Genomic DNA, 23,505 nt, shown 5'->3' on the forward strand with positions numbered 1-23,505 from the left:
CAATGGCTAGAATTAAAATATGAACACAGAGGACAACGTAAAAAGAGTGTGAAAGACTCTATGGTACTCAGCCATTGAATCCGGCCACACAGAATCTAGGAGGTTAAAAGTCTCCCTCTGGTCTTGCAGGGTTGCTGGGAGACAAGCAGCAAGGGTCCTGTCAAAGCTGGCATAATTTACCCTGCAATCAAACGCTCATATTAGCACAGCTCTTCAGCAGAGTAAAGAAGAGTATGCATGCAGTATGCAAACAGATGTTCACTTGTTAGTTCATTTATTTATTTGAAATAGGTTTTTTAAATGCATTAACTAAAGCAAATGCTCATTACTTCCCACTGATAATTAAACGATTAAATGAAGGGCTGATTTTTTTCCCTAAACGTACAGAACAAATAATAAAAAAATTGTGTTTTTTTATTATTATTTTTATTATTACATACAGTATATTACATAGCCCACCATTGAAAATGAAATTAATTACTGAAATACTAAACAGTAAACTAAAGTTCTGGAGTGAACAAATGTTTTTTTTTAAAAAGACATTTTTAATTTTCATACTTTTACATTTGTATTGAATATATTGTTATTATGCACATTTGTGTAATTGAATATACATAAATATGTTATGCAGTTTTTCATCTTTTTTTTTCTTTTCCTTTTTTAAAGTGCTTTATAATAGAAAGGCATATTAGTTTCAGATCAATAATGTTCTTCTGGCTCTTCACATACTACTGAGTGGACACAAAACCTGGTAGGACCAGGAAACACTCCATGTAGAAACCCTGGTTAAAACCACTAATGAAGACCTCTTTAATGTTGTTTGAGCCACCAGCAGAACAGGATTATCCATATTTAGTGTAGCAGTTCAGATTGGCTTCTTTTCAGTCTTGCGTCCTTTGTTGAGCTGCCCCTTTGTGGTTTGACTGACAAACTCAATGTTAAGGTCTAGTGTTGTGGCTATGCATAAAAATGTAAAGTAAAAAATTACATTTTGAAAAAAGTTTTTTTTCCACACTTTATGTTTTTGACTTTGATCAATGGAGCAGAAAATTAGTTTCCATAGCCGAAGGGCTGCGGGAAAGACCTATAATGAGAGGCTGAAGCCCAGGCCAGAGTGGAGTGTGAAGCTCAGCTGGGTGTAAGCTTCGCCTCTGTGAAAGACTCAAATTCAAAAAATAAATGGCCCATCGACACATAACTGCACTTGTCACCAGCATCATTGGCTGAGCACTCCTGAAGTTTTAACCTTGGTGTTCTCCTAAAATCCCAGAACCTTTGGGATGGTTGCGAGTAAGCAAGCTAAGTCTCACTGTCTGCTCTTGTTTGTGAGATACATTTTTTATTTTTTTTATTTTGCAGATAAAACAGTTGAAAGAGGAGATAAAGAAAGAAATCGCATGCATTGAAGCTTCACGCCTGAAGGAGGTGAGTGTGAGACGTAGCTGAACACATGCTCAGATACGGCACGGACTTGACTCAAGTCCTATCTGACTCAGGATGTTTGGAGGTCTTGAACTCTTGACCAAAGGACGGTCCCTCCATTACCCCAGACATCAGCGTCCTAAAGCAAAGACGGAGGATAAGGTGCACACGCAGTGTCTAAGTCATATCGATTTTAGCCATGAGTCTGTGGTTAAAATTCAACCCATACCAACAGTGAAACGCATTCATTAACATCTCCGAGTGATGGATGGCAGCTCCCTCTCCCTCTACCAAGTGCAGATCTTTTTATTTTCATCAAAAAATATCTTAAGTGCCTTTTCTATCACAGGTGTGAATTACAACCATGCTAAGTTAAATTCTTAATTCAAGCTATTAATGCTCATCTGCACAACCGTTTAAAGTTTTAAGGTCATTAATATAAATATATATATATGTGTGTCCTTGCTTTTATTTAGCACATTCAATTGATTAAAAGCGACAGTGAAGGTTTTTATGTTACACAGATTTCTATTTCAAATAAATGCTGTTCTTTTGAACTTTCTATTCACCAAAAAAACACAACTGTTGTCAACATGATAATAAATGCTTCTTGAGCACTAAATCACTATATTATAATGATATCTGAAGGATCATGTGACACTGAAGACTGGAGTAATGATGCTGAAAATTCAGCGTTGTCATCACAGGAATAAATTACATTTGAATATATATTAAAGTAGAAAACGGTTACTTTAAGTTGTTAAAATATTTTATAATATTGTTGTTTTACTGTGTTTTATAAAAAACATGCAGCCTTGGGGAGATTAAGAGCATAAGAACCTTCTTTTCAAAAATATTAAATCACTTTACCAACTCAAATGATAGTGTATAAACTGTCACAGACACGCATTGATGACTTATTATATAACATTATTTTATACTTTTATGTCCATATTTTAATTGATATTTTTATATAATGCTATTTCCAGTGCTTATTATAAAATCACTAAATAGACACGCTGTGAAGTTTTATTATAGCTGATCCTTTATAAAAATGGCCATAGTCTCATGGCTTACATATCCTTCTGTTTTTTATTTAGTTGTTCGTGGCTTTTTAAGGCTCTGTTTTAATGATGTGTGTGTGTTTGTGTGTGTGTGTGTGTGGGGGGGGGGGGGGGGGGGTGTTTGTATGTGTGTGTGTGTGTGGGGGGGGGGGGGGGGTGTTGGTTAGTGTGGGGGGTCAGGATGATGACTCTGTCAACAGTGTGACCTCATAGAGGCGGCCGAAGAGGTGGCCAGTGTGAATCCCTGGCCTCAGTGCCTAGGAGAGGGTGAATGTGGCATGCAGCTGACACAACACGGTGACAGGCTGGAGTGGGTGATGGGGTACAGCTGAATAAAAGTGGACAATAAGCCCGGTTTAAAGTCCACTTCATAAAGGGCACCTTTACAATGAGCTTGGCCACTGTGGCTAGTTATTATGGAAATGTGTGGAACTCTTATCTTTTTTTTTATAACACCCAAGCCTCAATCTTAACTGGCACGTGCCTGGCCCTGTATAGACAGTGACTCAAACTTACAATTCTCAAACTGTTTGATTTATTTACTTGGGAAAATAGTAGTTCTATTAACATGTGGTCTGTGCTTTAATGATAAGAAGCAATATCCTTCAAAATCATGTCATTTTAATTAATAATTTTTTTTTGTCCTTACTAAAATACACACTAAACACAAAAGTTTAGGGTCAGTAAGTTTTTTTTGTTTTTAAATTAATTAATACTTTTAACATGGATGCATTAAAATAATCAAAAGTGATATTAAAGACATTTATAATGTCACAAAAGATTTCTATTTCTATTTTCTATTTCTTTTTTAACTTTCTATTCATCAGATTATACTGAAAATAAGTCACTGTTTCGACAAAAAAATCTCTTTTCAAAATTGATGATAATATTAAGAAATGTTTCATACGTCTCATTATTACAGTTTTTACTGTATTTTTGATCAAATAAATGCAGCCTTGTGAGCATAAAAGAGACTTCTGACCCCAAACTTGTGAGACATTGCGTACGTGGAATCTATCAACAATGTTCAGAAGGTTATTCTTCGGTTGAATGTGCGATTATTCATTATTTTATGTCTAAACTATATATATGCAACTGCATTCATCAAACTAGTAAGGAAACAGACTGAAGTGTAACATGCCTTCATTAGTGTTCATTTTCAATGTAGAGTACTTTATGAAGCCTTACACAACTCACTGTTGTATTGTCACAAATCAACACCTACTCCTTTTTGCAAACAATGGGTCTTTGATCAATCTGGCAAGGAAACTTTCTTTTTTCCCCATTCTCTTTTTTCTTTGGTTAGGATGAAAGAAAAAGGGTGGACTGACAACCTTTCTGTGTTGGGTTAGACTAACAACACACTCTGCGCCCACTCTTACTAAGAGAAACTTAAATAGGGACTCCCACGTTCTGTTAGGCCTTTTTGGGGGAACACGGGTGGAAAAGTGGATGTCCGAGCTGACCTCAGATGACCTGACCTTCACACTGCTCTGAACGTATGCACTCAATCAGCCAACATGACATTCCACAAAGCTGTGTCAAGCCTTGATTGGACATGCCACACAAAGTGGACATTTGGTGTTAAAATGACTCTTTGTGAGCGACAGACTGATATAATGACGCACAGAATATGGCCCTCCATTTAAATCTTCTTTGGAAAACAGATCAAACTTCAAAGCCATTTCCTTTCTTCTGAGTTGAGGTGGACAGGCACATGAAACGTGTTGCTAGAGTCAGTGGATAGTTCACCCAAAAATTAAAATTCTTTCATCATTTACTCACCGTTATATTGTTCTAAACCTGCAAACAACATTGGACCCCCACTGACATTCATTGTATGGGCAAAGCACACTGAAACATTTATCAAAATATCTTTTGTGTTTCCTTGAAGAAAGAAAGTAAAGTCCTGAGGTAACTACAGAATATTGCAACATTAGAACATGCATTTTTGTGTTATACAAATAAACCGAATTGTATTGAATACAGGTTTGGAACAACATACTGTACTGTAGGGGAGAGTCAATTATGACAGGATTGTCCTTTTTGGGTGAACGAGTCCTTTAAGATGTACTGTAATGAAAATGCAAAGACGCAGAAGTAACATTTTATTTGTACTCCTTTACTGACATACAGTTACGATGCAGATAGTACATGTTTTGATTCTCTTGTTGTCAGAAAGCTGCCACAGAAATGGAGAAGCAGAAGCCATCTGAATCTATAACCACTGAGGTACGCTTCTCTTTGTTAAAGTAGCATAAAAGCATCCATGAACTTCTCTGAATCTTAGCATTCTTTTTCTTTCAGCTTCTTGGGGATGCAGAGCTGGTTCAAAAAATTAAAGAACATAGAAAGAATGAAGCAGCGCTGAAAAAGGAGATCGAAAGGTATAATGAAACTCTGAAAGAGATCAATCCTACAATACTTGCTCTTTCCACTGCCCTCTTGTTCTTATTGTTTTTAAATGTTATCAGGCTCAATAAGCAGTTGTGCATGTCCAATCAGGTGTGGGAAAAGAAGTTTGAGATTTTAAGACAGAGGTACACCATACATTTTTGTAACTCCAGTTTTGGTTTCATTAGGCTCTAAGAGTTCTGGTACATTGACCGTTTCTCTCTTAAGTTTCCATGCCATCAAGGATGAGATGTTTTTACGGCAGACGTTGCAGCGGCAGGAAGCCATTCTGCACAACGCCTCAGTCAGCTTTGCGGTTAGTAGATTTTCTGAGAGCGATACAGTTTTGTCCACTTTGAATCAACAGGCTCTCCCATGATATTTACACCAACATGTCTTTTTTTTCATCAAAGCTGATCTTACCACTCTGAAAGAGGGAAGGAGCTTTAATCATGTAACCCTTAATGAAATCTGCACCTGTGGCCTGTCCCACACACACACACACACAGAGCACATATACAGTAGAGGTTAACCCAGAACAGACTTCAACAGGTGCACGCCCATTAAGCCCCTCATCTCTGGCCTCAATTGGTGAAGGCTGATGAATATGCATAAGTTTTGTTTTTGTTTTGCTCTGCACCCCACACCCCATTTAGCAGGCGAACAAATGCAACTCGGCTCACCTCGTTGAGGCCCACTTGTGTCGGATGTCATTTATTAAACAAAAAGTGCACATAAAAACAGCAAAGAATGCCTTAATCAAGACCCAATGTACTCAATGTTTGCCAATATATATGTTATTTTTGTTGTTTATACAATACCGTTCAAAAGTTTAGGGTTAGTAAGACATTTTAATGTTTTTGAAAGAAGTCTCTTATGCTCACCAAGGCTCCATTTATTTTATTTGTCAAAATTACAGTAAAAGCAGTAAAATTACAATTTAATAATCTGTTTTAAAATGTAATTTAGTACTATGTATTTTCAGCAACCATTACTCCAGACTTCAATGTCACATCATGCTGATTTGGTGTAACATTTCAAGTAACATTTCATTATCCATGTGAGAGGAGGCAATGCTTTGATTTGATATGATCAGTAATCGGCAATAAAACCCCGCCTTTTGATGTCACACGCATTCTCAAATCGGACTGGATGAAGACAATGTTGGTGTTAAGGGGTGGAGTAATTAAAAAGTAAGAAAACAGCTCACCCACTTAGATATCACCAATTTATGTCACGACAAAATCAAACTTGAAATGGCCCGAAAACATGATGACTGTGGGGGTTTTAATGAGCAATCAGCTTGGGGAAATTAAAGGTGTGTACAAAGCTTGATGACTGCTGAAAAAGAAAAGCTGAACGTTAGTTCACAGATTATATATATTGTTTAAATTATTACTGTCTTTAGTCATTTTTGAATACATTTAAATTTTTATAATTAATTTAATGATCTATAGTTGGTTTTAATAAATAAAACTTTACATAGTTACTGTAAAAATAGAATTGTATTTTGTCTCTTTTTTATGTAATGTTTATTTAACCATATATAGGTTAAATATATAAGGCTGTCAACATTAACACATTAATGCATGATTAATTCAAAATCCTTAACGCAAGTGAAGCACATACAATTTCTGTCACACAGTTAGATGATCTTAGGGGCCATTTACACAACATTATTTTCAACTAAAAATGGAAAACATTTTATGTTTCATTTTATACGTTCATTTACACGACAACAGCATTTTGGAGACCTGACACTGAAAACTTTTGAAAAGTATTGTTTTTGAAAACAATACCTTTGTCTCTGTGTAAACTACAAAAAACGTGAATTTGTGAAAATGGTGACGTCATGCACATGAGTATTATATGGTCAGTCTATAGACGTGTAGTTTTTCTTTACAAAACGTTGTCTAAAAAAAACTTCTAATTTTTTAGTACAATGTTGTCATGTAAACGTACCCTTAGATTTTGAAGTTTATCTACAATGGCGCAATCGATTGTAACCCTGGTAGGTGGAAATTTCTTTTCTAACCCTTTAAGTCGATTTTGCATCTCTGTTTGTGATCAGATCATTTTGATGGTATGTTTACACGACAACAATGTACTAAAAAAAATGTTTTTCTTGTCAAAACCATCCTGTTCACAAGGATCTGTGAAAATGACTAAAACACTGTTATGCATGCCAGGCCAGTTGGCAATGTCACTTTGTAAAGAAACATATGCGCCTACACTGTAAAAAATTATTTAGAATAAAAAGTTACCTGGTTGCCTTAAAATTTTGAGTTCATTGAAATTACAATTTTGAGTTAATACAATGACAATTTTTTGAGATTCGACAACCTTTATTAAAATATTATTAAAAGATTTTGTAAGCATATTTATTGGGTAATTGTGTGTGTTTTATTTCTGATGATGCATTGAAACATGCCAAATAGTGCTATTTTCATGATTTATCAAATTTTTTAGATGGTTGAGATACACAAATATTTTGAGTTTCTATTTATTAAACAAATTTCCTTCATTGTATCAACTCAAATTTTTAATTTCAATAAACTCACAATTTTAAGGCAACCAGGTTACTTACTTTTTTAAGTTAAACCAACAAAAAACAACCAATTTTTTTTACAGTGTATAGACTTAAAGGGTTAGTTCACCCAAAAATGAAAATTCTGTCATTACTCACCCTCATGTTGTTCCAAACCCATAAGACCTTCTTTTATCTTCGAAACACAAATTAAGATATTTTTTGCTGAAATCAGAGAGCTCTCTGAACCAGGCAGCAATGTCATTGCTACTTTCAAGGTTCAGAAAGGTACGTACATTGTTAAAATAGTTCATGTGACTCCAGTGGTTCAACCTTAATGTTGTGTAGCGACGAGAATACTTTTTGTGTACAAAAAACACAAAAATAGCTTTTTGTTCAACAATTTCTTCCCATCTGTCATTCTCCTACCTACGCTTTTGATGTAGTAAACACAGTGCAGCGCTTCCGAGATCAATGCTGTTCAGATGAGCACCGTGATGCATGCGTGTGATGCTAGCCAATGGTAACATCAAGCACTAGGCTTGCAGACGATTCTACACACATTTGTGAAAGAATGGGTCGCTCTCAGGAGCTCAGTGAACTCATGCTACGTAGCGTGCTACCTTGATAGGTTGCCACTTGTGCATTTAAGTCCATTTGTGAAATTTCCTCACTACTAAATTTTCTACAGTCAACTGTTAAAGTGGAAGCAATTGGGAACAACAGCAACAGGCCATGTAAAATCACAGGCCGGGGTCAGAGCATGCTGAGGTGCACAGTGAACAGAATGCAGAACTTTCTGCAGAGTCAATAGCTACAGACCTCCAAACTTCGTGTGGCCTTCAGATTAGCTCTTAAATAGTGCATAGACAGCTTCATGGAATGGGTTTCCATAGCTGAGTAACTGTATCCAGTTACTTACATCACCAATGCAAAGCATCGGATGCACACTGCCACTGAACTCTAGAGCAGTGGAGACATGTTCTCTGGAGTGACCAATCTGATGGACGAGTCTGGGTTTGGCGGTTGCCAAGAGAATGGCACTTGCCTGACTGCATTGTGTCAAGTGTACAGTTTGGTGGAGGGGGATTATGGTGTGTGGTTGTTTTTCAGAGGTTGGGCTTGGCCCCTTAAAGAAACTCTTAATGCTTCAGCATACCAAGACATTTTGGACAATTTCATTCTCCCAAATTTGTGGGAACAGTTTGGGGATGGATCCTTCCTGTTCCAACATGACTGCGCACCAGTGCACAAATTAAAGGTTTAGAGTTTGGTGTGGAGGAACTAGACTAACCTGCACAAAGTCCTGACCTCAACCTGATAGGACACATTTGGGATGAAATTTGTGGGGACTTGTGGGGACACAAATTGATAATATAAATAAAGTAAAAAAAAAAAAAAATAATAAAAAAAAAAAAAATATATATATATATATATATATATATATTTTTTTTTTTTTTTTTTTTTTTAATGTAAAACTGTTTTATGTTAGGGTGTGAATTTCAACTTGTATGTAGTATTTATGATTAACTAAATTAAAACAATGTAGGTATATGATTTTCCACATTTAGAGTAAATCTGTGCTTTTGTGTACAGTTTAGGTTATACTTGCGAGGACCAAGTATAAAAAAATTCCTCAGTAATATGTTAAAATATGTTGAAAACTGATTTCAGACAAAATAATCCTCACTGCTTGAAAGGCTTTCGTGATGTGTTCATCATGAAGTCCTCATTACTTGAAATGTTAATGTTTTCATTTTTAGCAAATAGTTTGGAGTTTAGAAAATATCATGACCTCTGTATAAAAACAACTGCATCTATGATATGTCTGCATTAATAAAGTGAAACCAACATGTGCATTTGAGAAAATTAGATATTTCAGTTGTTTTTTGTCTTGTAGATGGATGCTCCTTGCTCACCACAGCAGAAGAGTCCAGCAGATGATGCTTTTAAAAGGTCATACCCAAACAGCAAAGTGGCTCCTTTGGTAAGGAACCTTCCAATTGAAACTCCTCTGGTTTTGGCGTGATGGACATTGTAGCTTAAATGTCCCTCTGCTGTAAGCCACGTATAGGTGCTGGAAGCCAGCAGAAAAGGGACAGAGTCATGGAGATCAGCCTACAGAGTGAGAGAGGTGCAGATGCTCTCCCTGGACTAGGTTAGTGCATGTCGACCTGAAAGAGATAACAACATGGACAAGTAACTAAAAGATCAAATTTAACTTGATTACAGTTTTATGATAGCATTAACACCTGTCCTCAAATTGAGCACATCAAAAAAGTCATGTTCATGAAGCGTTCAAAGATATTGATTTGACCAAACGTGTCACATCATTTTGAACGGCTGCCTTGTGCACTATTATCACATTAGCAATGAGAAATGATGGAGAGAGTTGTCTTGCCTCAGCTACTCTTTAATCTCTCTTTTGCCTATTATTGACTTTCTGATGATTGGGATCTAGGTTAATGAGCTTAGCAGGCATGACTTGGTTAGATAACTAAAAGACTTAATACCCTCTGTCAATATGGAAGCTCTCAGACACAAATATCTGATGCACAGAAGCTAACTAATCAATCAGCCCAAATTACACCGCTGAGCTCGCTGGATTTCAACAGGCCAGTAGTCATAAACAATAAATGTGTGTTATAGGTTCTGCATTAGTTCTTTTTTATTGCAAATGTTTGTTGATTTGATAGATAAATATATAGCTATTTCAATTACATACACACTACCAGTGAAAAGTTGAGAAAAAAAGAACAAAAAAGGCATTTATAATAAAGACTTTATTTTTTATTTAAAAAGTTATTATTTAAATTATTTAAAAGTGTAACTTTCTATTCTAAAGAATCCTTAAGAAAGTACCCCTATTTCCACATTTATGCTAAGGAGAACAACTGTTTTCTACATTGATAATAATAATAAAGGTTTATTGAGCAGCAAATCCGCATATTAGAATGATTTCTGAAGGATCATGTTGAAGAGTAATAATGCTGAAAATTAAGCTTCTTTTTCTGTATTCTTGAACAAATTTGTGCATATAACTGAAATAATAAAAATTATAGTAAAATTATAGTACAGTAAATATAAAAGAATGATATGTCTAACCTCTGAATATTTGCTTAATTACTCGTGAAAAGTCTTGTACTTGCAGCCTGGGCTCTGGATAGAGATGTCTACAGGCCACTGCAGTGGTTTATAGTTGGGTCAGTGTGAAGGGGGTCACTGGTCCTCTGTCCAGAGGGCCTGGCCAGTGACCTCTACAACTCCTAGCCGGCCCCTGTCTAAACCATGGGAATCTAGTCCATACATCACCACTGACACACAATAATTGAGACACTGGAGATAAGGCACCGGCTACTGAGGGTCTTGACACTTGGAAAGAGTTGGCAAACATTGTTGTCACACAGCAGATTATGTTTGTTCAGTGTGTCACCGATCTAAGGTGGTGTGAATAATTTCAAGTCTGCACTTTTACAAGCTTTTATTTGGACATCCGAGCCAAGGCTGCCTGCCTGCCTGTCTGTCTGTCTGAGTGGTCTTGTTAGCTGAGCCGAAATGTTTAATAATGAATATCGTCTTTTACAATTAATTCAGTTTAAATGCTAATGAGGAAATGAATGAGGTTTGATTGAGGAAAATTTCACAAAAAAAAAAAACTTTTTAACTACATTGTGAACACTATCAGAGAGAGTAAAATCTAATCAGCATGTTAAAATCTCACATTTTTCTAAAATGTTTAAATGGTCCCTTTTTAATACGGAAAGAGCATGGCTTCAAAGTCATTCGGCAAATTATCAAAAGAAGGGGGACAAGACTGCTTGGACACAACCATAATAAATTTTTTCCCCTTTTTGTTCATGAATACGTCTAGCCCATATGCTTTTCTGCAGAACTACTTGAAAGAGGCATTTGCAAACCTAGGCCCACCACATTAAACTCTATAACAATCTTCATTCATGGTAACTTATCAGACTCAATTAATCAACCTCAACAATGGCAATTCTGATGTGTTCAAGCAACCTGAAAGGCCTAGGTCAGCACTAGGGCAGTCCTGAGCGTGACTTTTTTCTGCACTTAAAACTGCGTATTTTGTCATCAGCAATCATTAAGACTATTTTGATCTCATATTCAGAGACCCACCCCCCCAAAAATAAAATAAAAAATAAAATTAAAATTAAATGTCTTAAGAAAACAAACAACTTTCAAAATGAGCTTTTGTTTTTCTTTTTTTCCTTTAAAAGGCTTCAAAGCCCTGCAGTTGATAAAAAGCCTCTCAGTCAGTCTCAAAAGAGCATGTCTTCTCTGCTGCAATGTGAATGGTATTGTTATGGCTATTCCAGTGGGCTGAAAAGGGGTAACCACTGGTTTGATTCGGTTACACGGTGTGGTTAAGTTCTCCCTCCCACCGCCTTGGTGTCTATGGAGGGTCCATGACCTGTTTTGAATCGGCCAGGGAAATGTCATGTTGCCCCTCCCATGGGCAGTACTCGCATTCACTTGATTGGTACAAAAAATGACTTGGGATGGTAAAAACCACAGTTCCTGCATCACAATTTATAGGTGCTCCAATATCACTGAAATCTATGATTTACTAGTGATATTCATTTAGGTGTTTGCTGGTAATGCTATGCACTACCTTGTAATTTAAAATAAAATCAATCTTTTTGATTATTTTGTGGACGTTAAACTTTATCATTTACTTTATAAGGTTTCCTTTGCATTGTGGAGCTTTTTGCTAAAATAAGTGTTTTATTTAATTGCAGATTCCCACGTGACCCGTGCAGATGAGGAACATGACGTGTAAACCTGAGATATTTCTTTCTTCTAAACAGGCAACCACACTAGATTGAAGCACACTATAAAACACACTAGGGTTTTTGATTTAAATAAGCACCAAGAACGATAACTGTTCTGTTTATTCTAAGCGTGCTGCAGTTATGTCGTCTAAATGCTCAAGCTCCAGCAGGATGGATTCTGATTGGCTGTCAGTGTTTTATCGTTCATCTGCTGGAACTGTGGCATTATCTTACTTAGAAAATTTGATTATGTACGATAGTCAGATGATAGAAAAAAAATCTTTATAATATAATCCTTAATGCTTTCGTTTGAATTGTTTTTCATCTGAAGAAGAAAATACCTAGTTAGAGTGAAAGAAGAATTTATGTTCTATAATTATATTTATGGACATTTACCTGTATCAGCACATAATAAAGCATTTGCACAATGATTCCTACTCCAAACTAAAGTCGATTCCTTTTGCCAGTGAAGATATCACAGCACTACAGTGTGTTTGAACTTTTTTGGCATGTTTTCAAGCAAAGCAAAGAGAAAACTTCAAAACTCTTTAAGTAAATTCATTCGATTTCCCCCATAGTGAAGCCACACAGAGCTTCCATTAAGAGAAAACAAAGGCTATCATGACTTTAACTGACTGTAATTGACTGTGCTGTGAATGGACTCAGTCTACTGCAGCTCTTAAGCCTGAATGCTGTTGGAGAGGTGCAGACATGAGTAACTGTATGCATTCTTCTGCCACAGTAAAGAGTGCTCCAAGAATGGACTTTCACTTTCCGCATGCCGCATACAGCACAAAACCAGCGGAATGCACAGCTTTGGAGGCGATCTCAATGGCTGTGAAGCCGAACAATAAGATCTTGGCTCTCAGACCCATTTCAGTCTTTAGTCTTGCTCTGCCCCCATCGCTTTCGCCCGGTCTTTCGCTTCTTCACACTATACGGAATAATGATCATAGAAATGCCCAATACTTTGACGTCTTGTTGTATTGTACATGCTTAACGAAAATCCAACATCTAAACAGAGTGGATTTTAGAATGAAATGTAGTACCATTGAACTTCTAAATCTCTAGAACAGAGTGGTTTGGCTGGGAGCTGTATAAACAGTGTCCCTCTGTGGCAAACCCCTGCAGAGCTGTTCTCCAAACTCTGGTCTCACCAGACCCCACTGACCCTCCGGGACAAGCTTAGAATCAATTACCAATTTCTCCTTTAACTATCTGTCGTGTACAACGGATGGTTATTGGGTTATGACTTGATCAGCCTGATCACTGTGCCGTGACCCGTTTCTCAGGGATTATGTGATTACGGCCTAATTCCTTGTAATCTTCCACTAACTGGTCCATTGCCAGAGTCACAAAACAACTTTTCCATACTGCTGTGCTGCTGAACAGACCAGCATGGTCCAAACTGCTTGCAGCCTAGTTACCATAGAAACTACTATAAGATGTCAGATATATATCATTAGCTAAAACAATCCCCGGAGGGGGTATCGCACTAAAGTTGTTTGCTACTTTCACAGGGTTTCAGGCTCAGGTTGTTAAACAACAAAGTGGAATTTTAGCTGAACTCCAGAAATTAATTAGTTTCATTAGTTGGTAGATAAATGGCGATGGCTGGTGCGTTGGATTCCAGCAGAGTTTCACCATAGAGGGTTAATGGGAGTCTGGCCTGGAAGCTTTCCCAGCTCTGGCCCAAGGCCATTTCAGCCAATCACTCTAAACTTACGGTCAAGTTGCACTGAGCTGCTGTTTCACGCCTTCTCTGCCACAGCCACAAGTTCATTCAAAGCTGTAAAACAACTGAAGAACAGAACATTGGAGTAAACAAAACAAACATTTACAATAATTTGAGCAATTCAAATAGCTAATTTAAATATATATATATATATATATATATATATATATATATATATATATATATATATATATATATATATATATATATATATATATATATATATATATATATATATATATATTTTTTTTTTTTTTTTTTTGCAGAGAAATCATTTATTAATGTCATAAAGCTGGACATCTTTACTCTAAATGTACTATTGTGTGTGTGTGTGTGTGTGTGTGTGTGTGTGTGTGTGTGTGTGTGTTACAGCTGCATTTGTGCTGCAAATACCTCCCTGCTGAGAAATGCTTATAATAGGAGAAATCAGTTGGACAGCAGTGAGGTTCATGCCAGCGAACAACTGAAAGGTCTGTTTTCATAGATTCCCTTTTGTGAATATTAAAACGAGACCTGGTGAAAAATGATGCATGCTTTTACACTTTAGAAACCTGGCAACTAGGGGAAAAACCCTCTCAAGTCCATCCTGTCGAACAAAGGGCGGTCGACGCATTGAGCTAAGATGCAGCGAGTTCTGCGTCCCAGGCACATGACGTGCATCATGGAAACATATTGTATCGAAATCGTTTGTGGGAGAATACCGGGGATGAAAAAGAATGGGGCGCTTTGATCCGCGCCCTGGGGTCCCGAGCTCCCCGAGTGCGCGCAGACTGACTGCAAGGCCTTATTCACTTTCAGATAGACACACTTACAAACGCCACTGAATGAAATTTGCATATTTGTAATTTATCACATTTTAGCCGACTTTTCTGTCTCTTTGCGGAAGGTAGAAGTCTGAATAAAAAAGTGGATCAATTATCAACGCGAAGCTGTTCCCTTCTCATATGCAGAATGCTGCGCAAAAAAGGAAAACTTTAACAAATGAAAAAAGTAGAACTATACAATGCATTTTAGACAAACCATAAATCCACTTAAACATTATGCCTCATCATCCATTTTTATATTTTAATTTCCCCGCTTTTTTGTTTTGTTTTAATTTTTGTCGTGTCATGGAAAAAACAGTCTATGCCATACCTTTCAAACAAATTTGTCTTAAGGATTATATTTAAGAAATGCAAGTCTTCAGTACATTTCCAATGCAATGATACGTCCTCAGGATAAAGCGACTGTTTATGAGCGTCAATCAGCACACACTTACTTACCTTTTTGGATATCACAATTATATAAAAAACTATTACATAATTGTAGGCTTAAAATTATTCATGAGAAAAATCTCATTAGGGTCATAAGAGCCTTGCGAAAACATGTTTCTGCCTATTAACATATTTATTCACGTTGTTCTGGGTTTTCTAAGCCCTCATTTCTTGAAGAACTTTCAGAATATGCGCATTCCCTTGCGATGGGTTCGAACAAAGCAAAAAAAAAAAAAAAAAAAAACATTAATAAAAGTATGGGATCCAGGCATTTGAAAGAAGTGACAGGCAGGGTCTGGATATCTTAGCACGGACACAAAACCGCATACGGTAACTACATGCCTGCCTTGAAATACGAGAGTTTGAATAAAGGAGCAGTAATATTTCATATGGGGCACGCAAAAGCTGGATACAATGCCTCTCATATTAAGAACAATATCCAGTCCATTCTGTGGCGAACAAAGATCATAGCACGACGTCTTTGAGGCTAATTCAGTCAAAGGCGCATTTTGGCTTCCCCCGCGGTAAGGTCAGTGTCGTTGTGTATGGTCCACCAAGGGTGGTATGGGGTTCCATGGCCAAGCTAAGCCAGCTGTCCCTGGTGTAGGGCGACCAATCTGAATTGTTATTATTAAGCACCAGAGATACTATTGTGGCTAATCGTGAACCTTGTGTTATGAGTTTAAAGTTCAAAGATTTTTTTCTTCTTATTCTCTGCCAGGGCTATCTTAATATTTTACGAACAGTGCACGTTTTGTACGGTCTCCTATGGCTTCTTAAGTAACGAGATGACTTTGTTTTTGTTTTTTGTTGTCCAGATCGTCTTGAAGTTTGCTTTGACCATGACTTGGAAAAATCAATACGATTCGATGGATTGCTTTAATTGGTCGATTAACCATCATGTCATCACTTCCGAAACTAATTAAAAATGGCGGTAATCATCATCATGATCATCATCATATAATAATTAATTTGAAGAGGTGTCATGCATGCATGAGGTGATATAATGTGTGTTTAAACTTTAATGGGTTGAATTGTTAACTTTGAACAGGTGTGCTTTAACGCTGATCACAAGATGAAAACATAAGTTAGCCTATATGATAATTGCATGAATAAAATATATTTTGATACGTACTGACCTAATAAGAATATATGTATTGAGGAAAAAACAATGCAATTTCACAACAACCTGTATAATAAAAACAAAATTCCAAATATGCACATTAAATGCATAAAGATCGCCTAACAGATAAAAGTAACTGAGAATCTGGAGGAAAGTCTTGTGCTGGAAGTCTTTTTCCTGAATTCAAGCTTTGGGGTGAGGAGAGGGAGGACACCTTCAGACGAGCACAACTCTGCCAGCTTCCCGTTTCGCACTTGTTAGATGGCCATCCCGTGCGCAAAAACCCAGCTTGCCTTGGTGATATTTTATTTTCCAAGGTCCAAAGTCACGGCATAACAGTATTTTTTCTGGAGGTAACTGGCGTCTTTTGTTAGCAAAGAGAATGACGAGCTGCCTGAGGGGGTCATTCTCTCCTTTTATGCTCAATTGAACAATATTTTCTTTTTCTTAAAAATCCTGCACGCGTGCGCGCTTTTGTGCACTTGTTTCCCTGAATCCCGTTTGGCTGCTAAGAAGTTAAATGATTCGCAATAGACACCGGTTGCTGTGTCGAGGGTTTCTTCAGTACAAAGGCTGCTGCTTTCGCACCATATGCTTAATGGACACAGCCGTAAAGGCCATAATAAAGGTAAAACGTGGTCTTTTAAAAGTTGGAAAGGTTCCCTTTATTTGATTTAGATGGAGCAGACTACGTGCGCACAAACCAAAGCGCGCCCGGGCATTGACTCGCTCTTTCTTTTCTGAGGCACTGCAGCCACCACGTAGTGTTTCATTACAACATAAGCTTTTCATCACCCGGCTTTGTTCGGAATGAAAGTAATGCTGTGAATTAGAGAAATGACAATATTTTCTATCAGCTTGAAGGTCCAAGAGAAGGGCTCTCAAGCTTGGCAAAAATCAGGCACATCATTCATCACGTCACCCCGCACCTGTGGTCCTGGCATTCAAAGTATACAAACCTATTCTTATTAACCTTAATTATTCAAAAACGACACAATGGCTGAAATAGAGCAGGTTGAAGTCTGTTTATTGGTCGTAAATGTCTCTCTGAAGATCTCCAAGGCTCTTTGTTAGTCCCGCGCAGAGACCGCTCTTCTCCTTTCAGACATGAGTAGCCTTGGACTTTTCAGTTTTCAATCGTAACATCTGCTTAATCGTACGGATCAAAATATGGAGACACCAAACATATGCAATGGAGGATTTGTTAAATCCGGGTAATGAGTTATTAACAAGACGAAACAATGGAGCAGGATAGTGAGGGCCTTATGTTAACGGAGTCACTTTACGAAGCGCCTCGCATTAACCTCGCCTCTGAACCGAACGCCAGGTGATGGCGAGGGAATCAATGTCCTTGGGAGGCAGGCAGCTCTACGGTCCTTTTTTTCTGCACGTGAAAAATTGGTGGACATAAATTTAATGGCTTGATCAAGTCACCGCGCTGCGTCTATTGCCTGTGGAATTGGGGGACAAAACAATGCTGTTGGCTGGCTCGTGTTGGCGCCCTTAATCCGGGTGGATCTTTGAAAATGTGTTTTATTATAACGCACGTCATGCTTTACTGTTCCCATATTGTGTCAAGACAAAGGCTAATGGTACATTAAAGACAAGAAAACCATGCCAACACGTCTTGGAGACGTTGTAGACGGAGACGGGCCTCCCTCTTTGCTTGTTTTAAGCAGCTGCTGTCCAGGACCCGGGCGCACAAAAAGAACAAGTTTGAAATACCAGGTGCATCGAAGAGAAACTCGATTTTAAAGCTCAGAACACTGTCCTAGCAATAAAGATATCATGGCAATTATCTGCAGACTCGGCACCGTGTAAAACTAGGGGCGCCTGGACAGCCTGTACTTTGGCAACAAAGTCCCCCTACCCGGGGTGCAGGATGAGCCTGGCTTTCTCCAGCACCTGTTAGCCTGTGCCCTCCAGAGGTAATATTTCTGGACAAATAATTAGTGATATATTTGTTGCATTGAGGATTACGCCGTACCCCCCAGAGGCGACTTGGACATGGGGGATTTAGTAGGCTTTTAAAGAGTTTGAGTATCGGGGAATCAACTGGTGTTTGTTCAAGCTGGCAGCTGGCACCCCGATGCCACTGTTGCCGTGCACTAATGAAAATGCGCTGGACTCAAAGATTTTCAGTCTTATCCTCCATATTTTTTGAAGGAGATAATCCGAATACGAGCAGATTTAAAGCTTATGAGAATCTTGATAGGCGTTGTTCCCAGCTTAGCGCGCATCGTAAGATTGTTGACACTGATAGTTATAAACCGTGCGTAATCGTTTCACTTTCTTTAAAACTATACGGGGATCATAATTTATGACGGCGCTGTGCATTTATTTGCCTACAATTTTCACTGCGCGAAATCTGTCTGCTTTAACGCACACATGGAACCTTTTTTATTCAGTTTGTTTAGAATGAATCAAATCTACACGACTGACCGAACTGCGCCAAGCCTGCATGAAATCCCCCTGTAGCGTAATAAGCTATTCTAATCACACCATTTTGTTACTTACCGGCTTCCACAGTCGCAGACTTTGCAATAAAGCCTGTGGGACGATGGGACCCATAATAACGGGTAAAACCCGGACAAGCAATAAACGGTCGCCTTTTAAGCTTTGCCAAGCCAAAACCCTAAAGTGACAAAACAGAAACCTGAAAAGATCCAGTGCATCAGCCTTTTTCTTCCGCTCCATCGGCGCTCTTCCAAAAGATGCTTTAAGGGTTTTGTACCGTGCCTGTTTTGAAAAACTCTTTTCACTATAAGATGCCAAAATACAATGACAGGCGCATTTTTTGTCTCTGTCTTCCCTTAATCAAATTGAACAGTTACCACGGGCAAATAGTTGAATTCGACATTAGACGTTTGGGGTCCTTTATCTTAGTTAAGTCTGACTTGCTAACATTTGACTTTCTAATGAGCATAATGGGATTACATGGTTTTAGTCCTGCGCCCTGGATAGCAGAAATCAACGCGTTTAATGAGGCGCTAATACATGGCAAGGTTGGATTATGTCCATCAGTTTAGATGTGATTTCTTTCATTAGGAAAGTTCACAATGGTGTTCTCGGATTATTGTTGACACTAATTAAAGTCATCTCCACGTGATAAACTCACACAGGGAAGTAAATACATTAGTAACCGGTAAGCATTAGTTAACAACAGCATACATGTACTTATGCTTTCACTTGATGATTTGGCATAAACAATAACAGACATTATAATATAAACAAATGATTGTAGTATTAAATAAATACCTGTGATTCCAGTCCCAGTCCATCCAAAATATTAGCCTCCAATAGCTCTTCGTGAGTTTACATTGGACATGTGGACATGGGCATGTGTTTGGGCTACCTCTTAATAACTGCGTGAGCTGACGTAGAGACAACTGGCTACATAGAGCACGAGTGGATACCACGGGAAAATTTCGCCTCTGAGCACCTGCAGTGTACCCAGGCCAACTGCCCAAGGCAAAGGAAACGTCATGCCTCTTTTAGCAATTTGGACCCACACTTTAAAACATACTCGTTCCTCTCCTGTTTAGTTATTTATTTATTTGTCACCCAAACTGTCAGAGTCACAGCGAGGGTCCGTCAGATTTCCATAATGATAAATAGTGACATCTTTCAGCTGTTGTTGCACACTATATCAGAGGCTTCACACCTCACATTAAAGTATCTATTCAGAAATCACGTTTAGTTACAGTTAATCGCACGATTTGACTCTGGCCTATTCATTGTCACAGGATAAAGGATGGCCTGTCTACAAGATATATCATCACATATGCCTACTCCGTTGAAGTTATCATATTGTAAAAATGTAATATGATATACCAAAGGATGCATGTTTGCCTAAATGATTTCATTTTGAATCATTTTGATATTTTAAACAATAGTTTTTTGGGGGTCCAGGAATTGTTTTATATAGGCCTATTGGGACATTGAAAGATTCAAACACATGGGTGTGGGATATTAGACAAATTTATTGAGTCATCATAGTATAAATATAGACGATTTCTTGTGTTTCGTTTGTATAAAAATATGTTTTGTTTGACATAAAATCCGTATTAAGTTAGAAAAATATATTACAGCACAATTAAAACAATTAAATACAACATCACAAAATGATTGCCAGTGGCCTTATGTTCAATTCAGACTGAAAAGCTGAAACACGGATAGTCACAATAATATATTACAAATAAACACAAAATGGATAAATCCATACAATTTAGTTGTACACAATGTGTATACAGGATAATAACTTCACTGCCTTAGGAAATAAAGTTAAAGGGGGGTTCGTTCTCAATGTTGTTTATTGACGATTTCAAGTGCAACTTTCGTGGGTCCTCTGGTGTCCAGACTTTCGCTGTTCTAATGATGTTCTGATCTTTTAACTGCTTCTCATCAGTCCATGAAAGAGAGTGTCCGGCGAGAGGAGGCAACCCGTAGTCTGGGTCATTTGGAGATGGGGATCCTAGGAAAAGGGGAAAAAAGATACGAGTTGTTAAAATAATGATGCTAACAACAGCAACAACAGTAATAATAACGTCGAAATAATCAAATAATAATAACGATATACATACTTGTTCCCCTGTGGCAAATGATGACTTTTTTAGGTTGGTTTAATGTATCACTGTGTGGGTTCCGAATTGGCATGTCCGACTGCACAAGTTCTGCAAGGAAGTTTATGTAGCCGATTGCCAGTCGTAAAGTGTCGACTTTCGAAAGTCTCTTCTCGTACGGTAGAGTAGGGATGTGAGATCGTAGTCCCTCGAAAGCATCGTTAATGGACTGCATCCTCCGTCGCTCCCGGACGTTAGCAGCTTGACGCAACTGTTGCATCTCCGCCTCGGATCTCATGCGCCTCCGCCTCTTCAGCAAGAGACCGTCTCTGTGAGGGGACAGCTCCGAGGTGCTGTCAGCGCATCCGTACGAGAACGTCGAGGAAGACGAGGAAAAAGAGAAATTGCCAACGTCACAGTAGTCTCCGTCCTGCGCTATCCGACTGTCCTTGTAATATTCTTGGATTTGACTGGTGAGGAAATCGACGTCGTCGTCCAAAAAGTCGTCTGTGTCCAAGTGGTCTCTCGAGGAGTGGTCCGTGAAGAAGTCATCGTCGTCGAAATAAGGGGAGGAGAAGGAGTCTAAGCCTGTGAATGGATCCAACACAGTGTCCATTTTTGTGTGCCGTGTTGGTGTTGCCCAGTAACAACAATCGCCTACTTTTAGAGCTTTCCTCTTGATGCTCAAGAGTTGGTTCGGTTTGAAAGGCGGCACGCGAGGACTCTTATAACTACATCCATAGTCGCGTGCCATTGACCGTAAGCGCCAACCAATCAGCGCCAAGCATCCCCAGCGCCCGCAGCTGAGGCAGCTCACCTTAGGCTTAGGATAAGGCATGTTAACAGGCCACCCCCCTCAGTACACGCCTCCTGAGCCCAAAACACACCGAGACAGGACATGCTCCCAAATTGTCGACAAAGCGACTGCCTATATTGACAACTGTATCCGAGATCACATCTCCGTCAGTGTCCCAGTCAAACCCACAAGAATGAAGTAAACCATTTTCCTTGTATTTTTGTTTTTAAATAATTTATATTGTTTTCAAAATCGACCCAAATGACAGAGATGCGTGCTGATTTTTATGATAGAAAATAATTAAGGATTATGCAGCCTAACCGCATTGCAGGAATATTTTATTAATTAAATAGCCTTTATAATTAATTTGTCGTCGTTAGAATTTCCTACCCATTTCAGAGATATTGTGTGGTATTTAATAATGTCTCTGCTCCTCGGATGTTCAGCACACAGACACATTTCAGCAGTTAAAGCACATTCTTCATTATTGACACACTTAAATATCTCGTCTGCCCGTTTGTCCTTCTTCCATAAAGTGCACGCAGTTATCGCATGTAATTAAGGGGTCAGGGAGGTAGGTAGGCCTACTGTTGACCCTGTCACCTTGAGGCTCCTCTTAAAGCAGGTAACCATTCAAACGCTCACAATTCACCTCTTCCATTGGCCTCTTAATTATCAAGACATGCAGTTATGTTAAAGCCCCATTGGTTGTCCACGACGTCCTTACAATACAGCACAAACATTTGTGTATGAGTGATGTCGGTGAAAGGAGCTGTCATTAGGCAGAAAGGGTAAAGAATAGGTCTCTCATCAATCACGGGTTGTAGGATGCCTGGCCGCACGTTTGTGTCAAAGCAGTGGACACTCGCCTGTTCAAGAAACAATCGCACGAATAATGCGAGAGCTCCAGTGGTAAAGCGGAGGCGTTTTCAGCTTTCATTACCAACAACCTATAGTCACCCTAAGCGCATCGTTAACAATAGCCTATACGTGTTCTTGAACAGACGGAAAATATTGAATGGCAAAAGTAAAACAAACATAAAAACGACTCTCACTGACTGAATGATGATTGTAGGCTACATTAAGTGGAGCGCACATTTGCAGAACGATAAATGAAATCACGGTCTCTCCATTTAAAAATAGAGTTACCAACACTGAAAATTCATAGGTAGGCCTATAGTTTCACAAAGCAAAAGCAGTTTTCAGATTTAAGAATTTTGTAAGCATTAAAACATTTATTTAATAAAATGACGTAAAATAGCCTATAAATCCTGCTTTAAAATTATAAATGTTAATTTTACAGTATATTAAAAATTCGTAAAACGTTCAAAATAGCATTATTGATTTGATTATTGACTATAATTTTCCAACTAAAGTGCAAGTTCAATTTGTATGAACCTCCACGCTTTTGACCGACAAATTCCCATTGATTTTTAGAAGGAGGAAAAAAAGGAGTTGTCATATAAATAAAGTGGGTGGTTGTATGTTTTCTTTTAACAAGAGACATCATTAAGTCCTTGAATAACAAACAAGACTAAACATACCAGCGGAGAAGGGACAAGCAGCGGGTATGGTTTTATTATGTGGAGGGCTGGTGCTGGCATTAAGAGCAGTGTGCCTCACAGTGGTCGCCGATGGGGAGGTTTGTAAGACACCTCACAACAAATTATGCTGGTACCTGAGATGCTAACTGGTCGGAGCCCATAAACAACCCTCATTCTCTGCTATTCAAATAAAGATGGAGGGGGTCACTTTGTTAGTTAAAGGGAAAAAAGGGTCTGGTGAGTGTATGGTTGTTGCACCCCGCTGCAAGCTGCAACGCGAGGGACAATC

The 23,505-nt window shown here is 38.3% G+C and overlaps 2 protein-coding genes and 1 long non-coding RNA gene across 6 annotated transcripts in view; 1 reads left to right on the forward strand and 2 right to left on the reverse strand.

Moving 5' to 3' along the window:
* Positions 1-12,485, forward strand: part of c9h10orf67 (chromosome 9 C10orf67 homolog) — a 54,519-nt gene extending 42,034 nt beyond the window's left edge. For 3 of the 4 annotated variants that reach the window (XM_067453670.1, XM_067453671.1, XM_067453668.1), the window contains 7 exons: positions 1,360-1,425; positions 4,665-4,718; positions 4,794-5,026; positions 5,109-5,196; positions 9,308-9,394; positions 9,472-9,565; positions 12,171-12,485. In XM_067453670.1, the coding sequence (XP_067309771.1) occupies positions 1,360-1,425; positions 4,665-4,718; positions 4,794-5,026; positions 5,109-5,196; positions 9,308-9,394; positions 9,472-9,565; positions 12,171-12,211 (663 nt within the window). In that variant the 3' untranslated portion in view covers positions 12,212-12,485. The remainder of the gene's footprint in view (positions 1-1,359; positions 1,426-4,664; positions 4,719-4,793; positions 5,027-5,108; positions 5,197-9,307; positions 9,395-9,471; positions 9,566-12,170) is intronic. The other variant, XM_067453669.1, reaches the window with a different exon arrangement.
* LOC137090011 (uncharacterized) lies at positions 9,444-19,729 on the reverse strand. Its single transcript, XR_010907815.1, has 3 exons — positions 19,573-19,729; positions 13,930-14,003; positions 9,444-9,581 (listed from the first exon to the last, which is right to left on the reverse strand). It is a non-coding gene; the product is annotated as an uncharacterized lncRNA (long non-coding RNA).
* Positions 19,730-20,311: 582 nt separating this feature from the next.
* On the reverse strand, positions 20,312-21,544 carry ptf1a (pancreas associated transcription factor 1a). Its single transcript, XM_067453032.1, has 2 exons — positions 20,898-21,544; positions 20,312-20,788 (listed from the first exon to the last, which is right to left on the reverse strand). Exons 1-2 carry the CDS (start codon positions 21,490-21,492, stop codon positions 20,586-20,588), a joined length of 798 nt encoding a protein of 265 aa, XP_067309133.1. The 5' UTR covers positions 21,493-21,544; the 3' UTR covers positions 20,312-20,585.
* Between the last annotated feature and the right edge of the window lie 1,961 nt (positions 21,545-23,505).

This window comes from Pseudorasbora parva, chromosome 9, assembly GCF_024679245.1.
Source record: "Pseudorasbora parva isolate DD20220531a chromosome 9, ASM2467924v1, whole genome shotgun sequence".
NCBI classification, from domain to species: domain Eukaryota; kingdom Metazoa; phylum Chordata; class Actinopteri; order Cypriniformes; family Gobionidae; genus Pseudorasbora; species Pseudorasbora parva.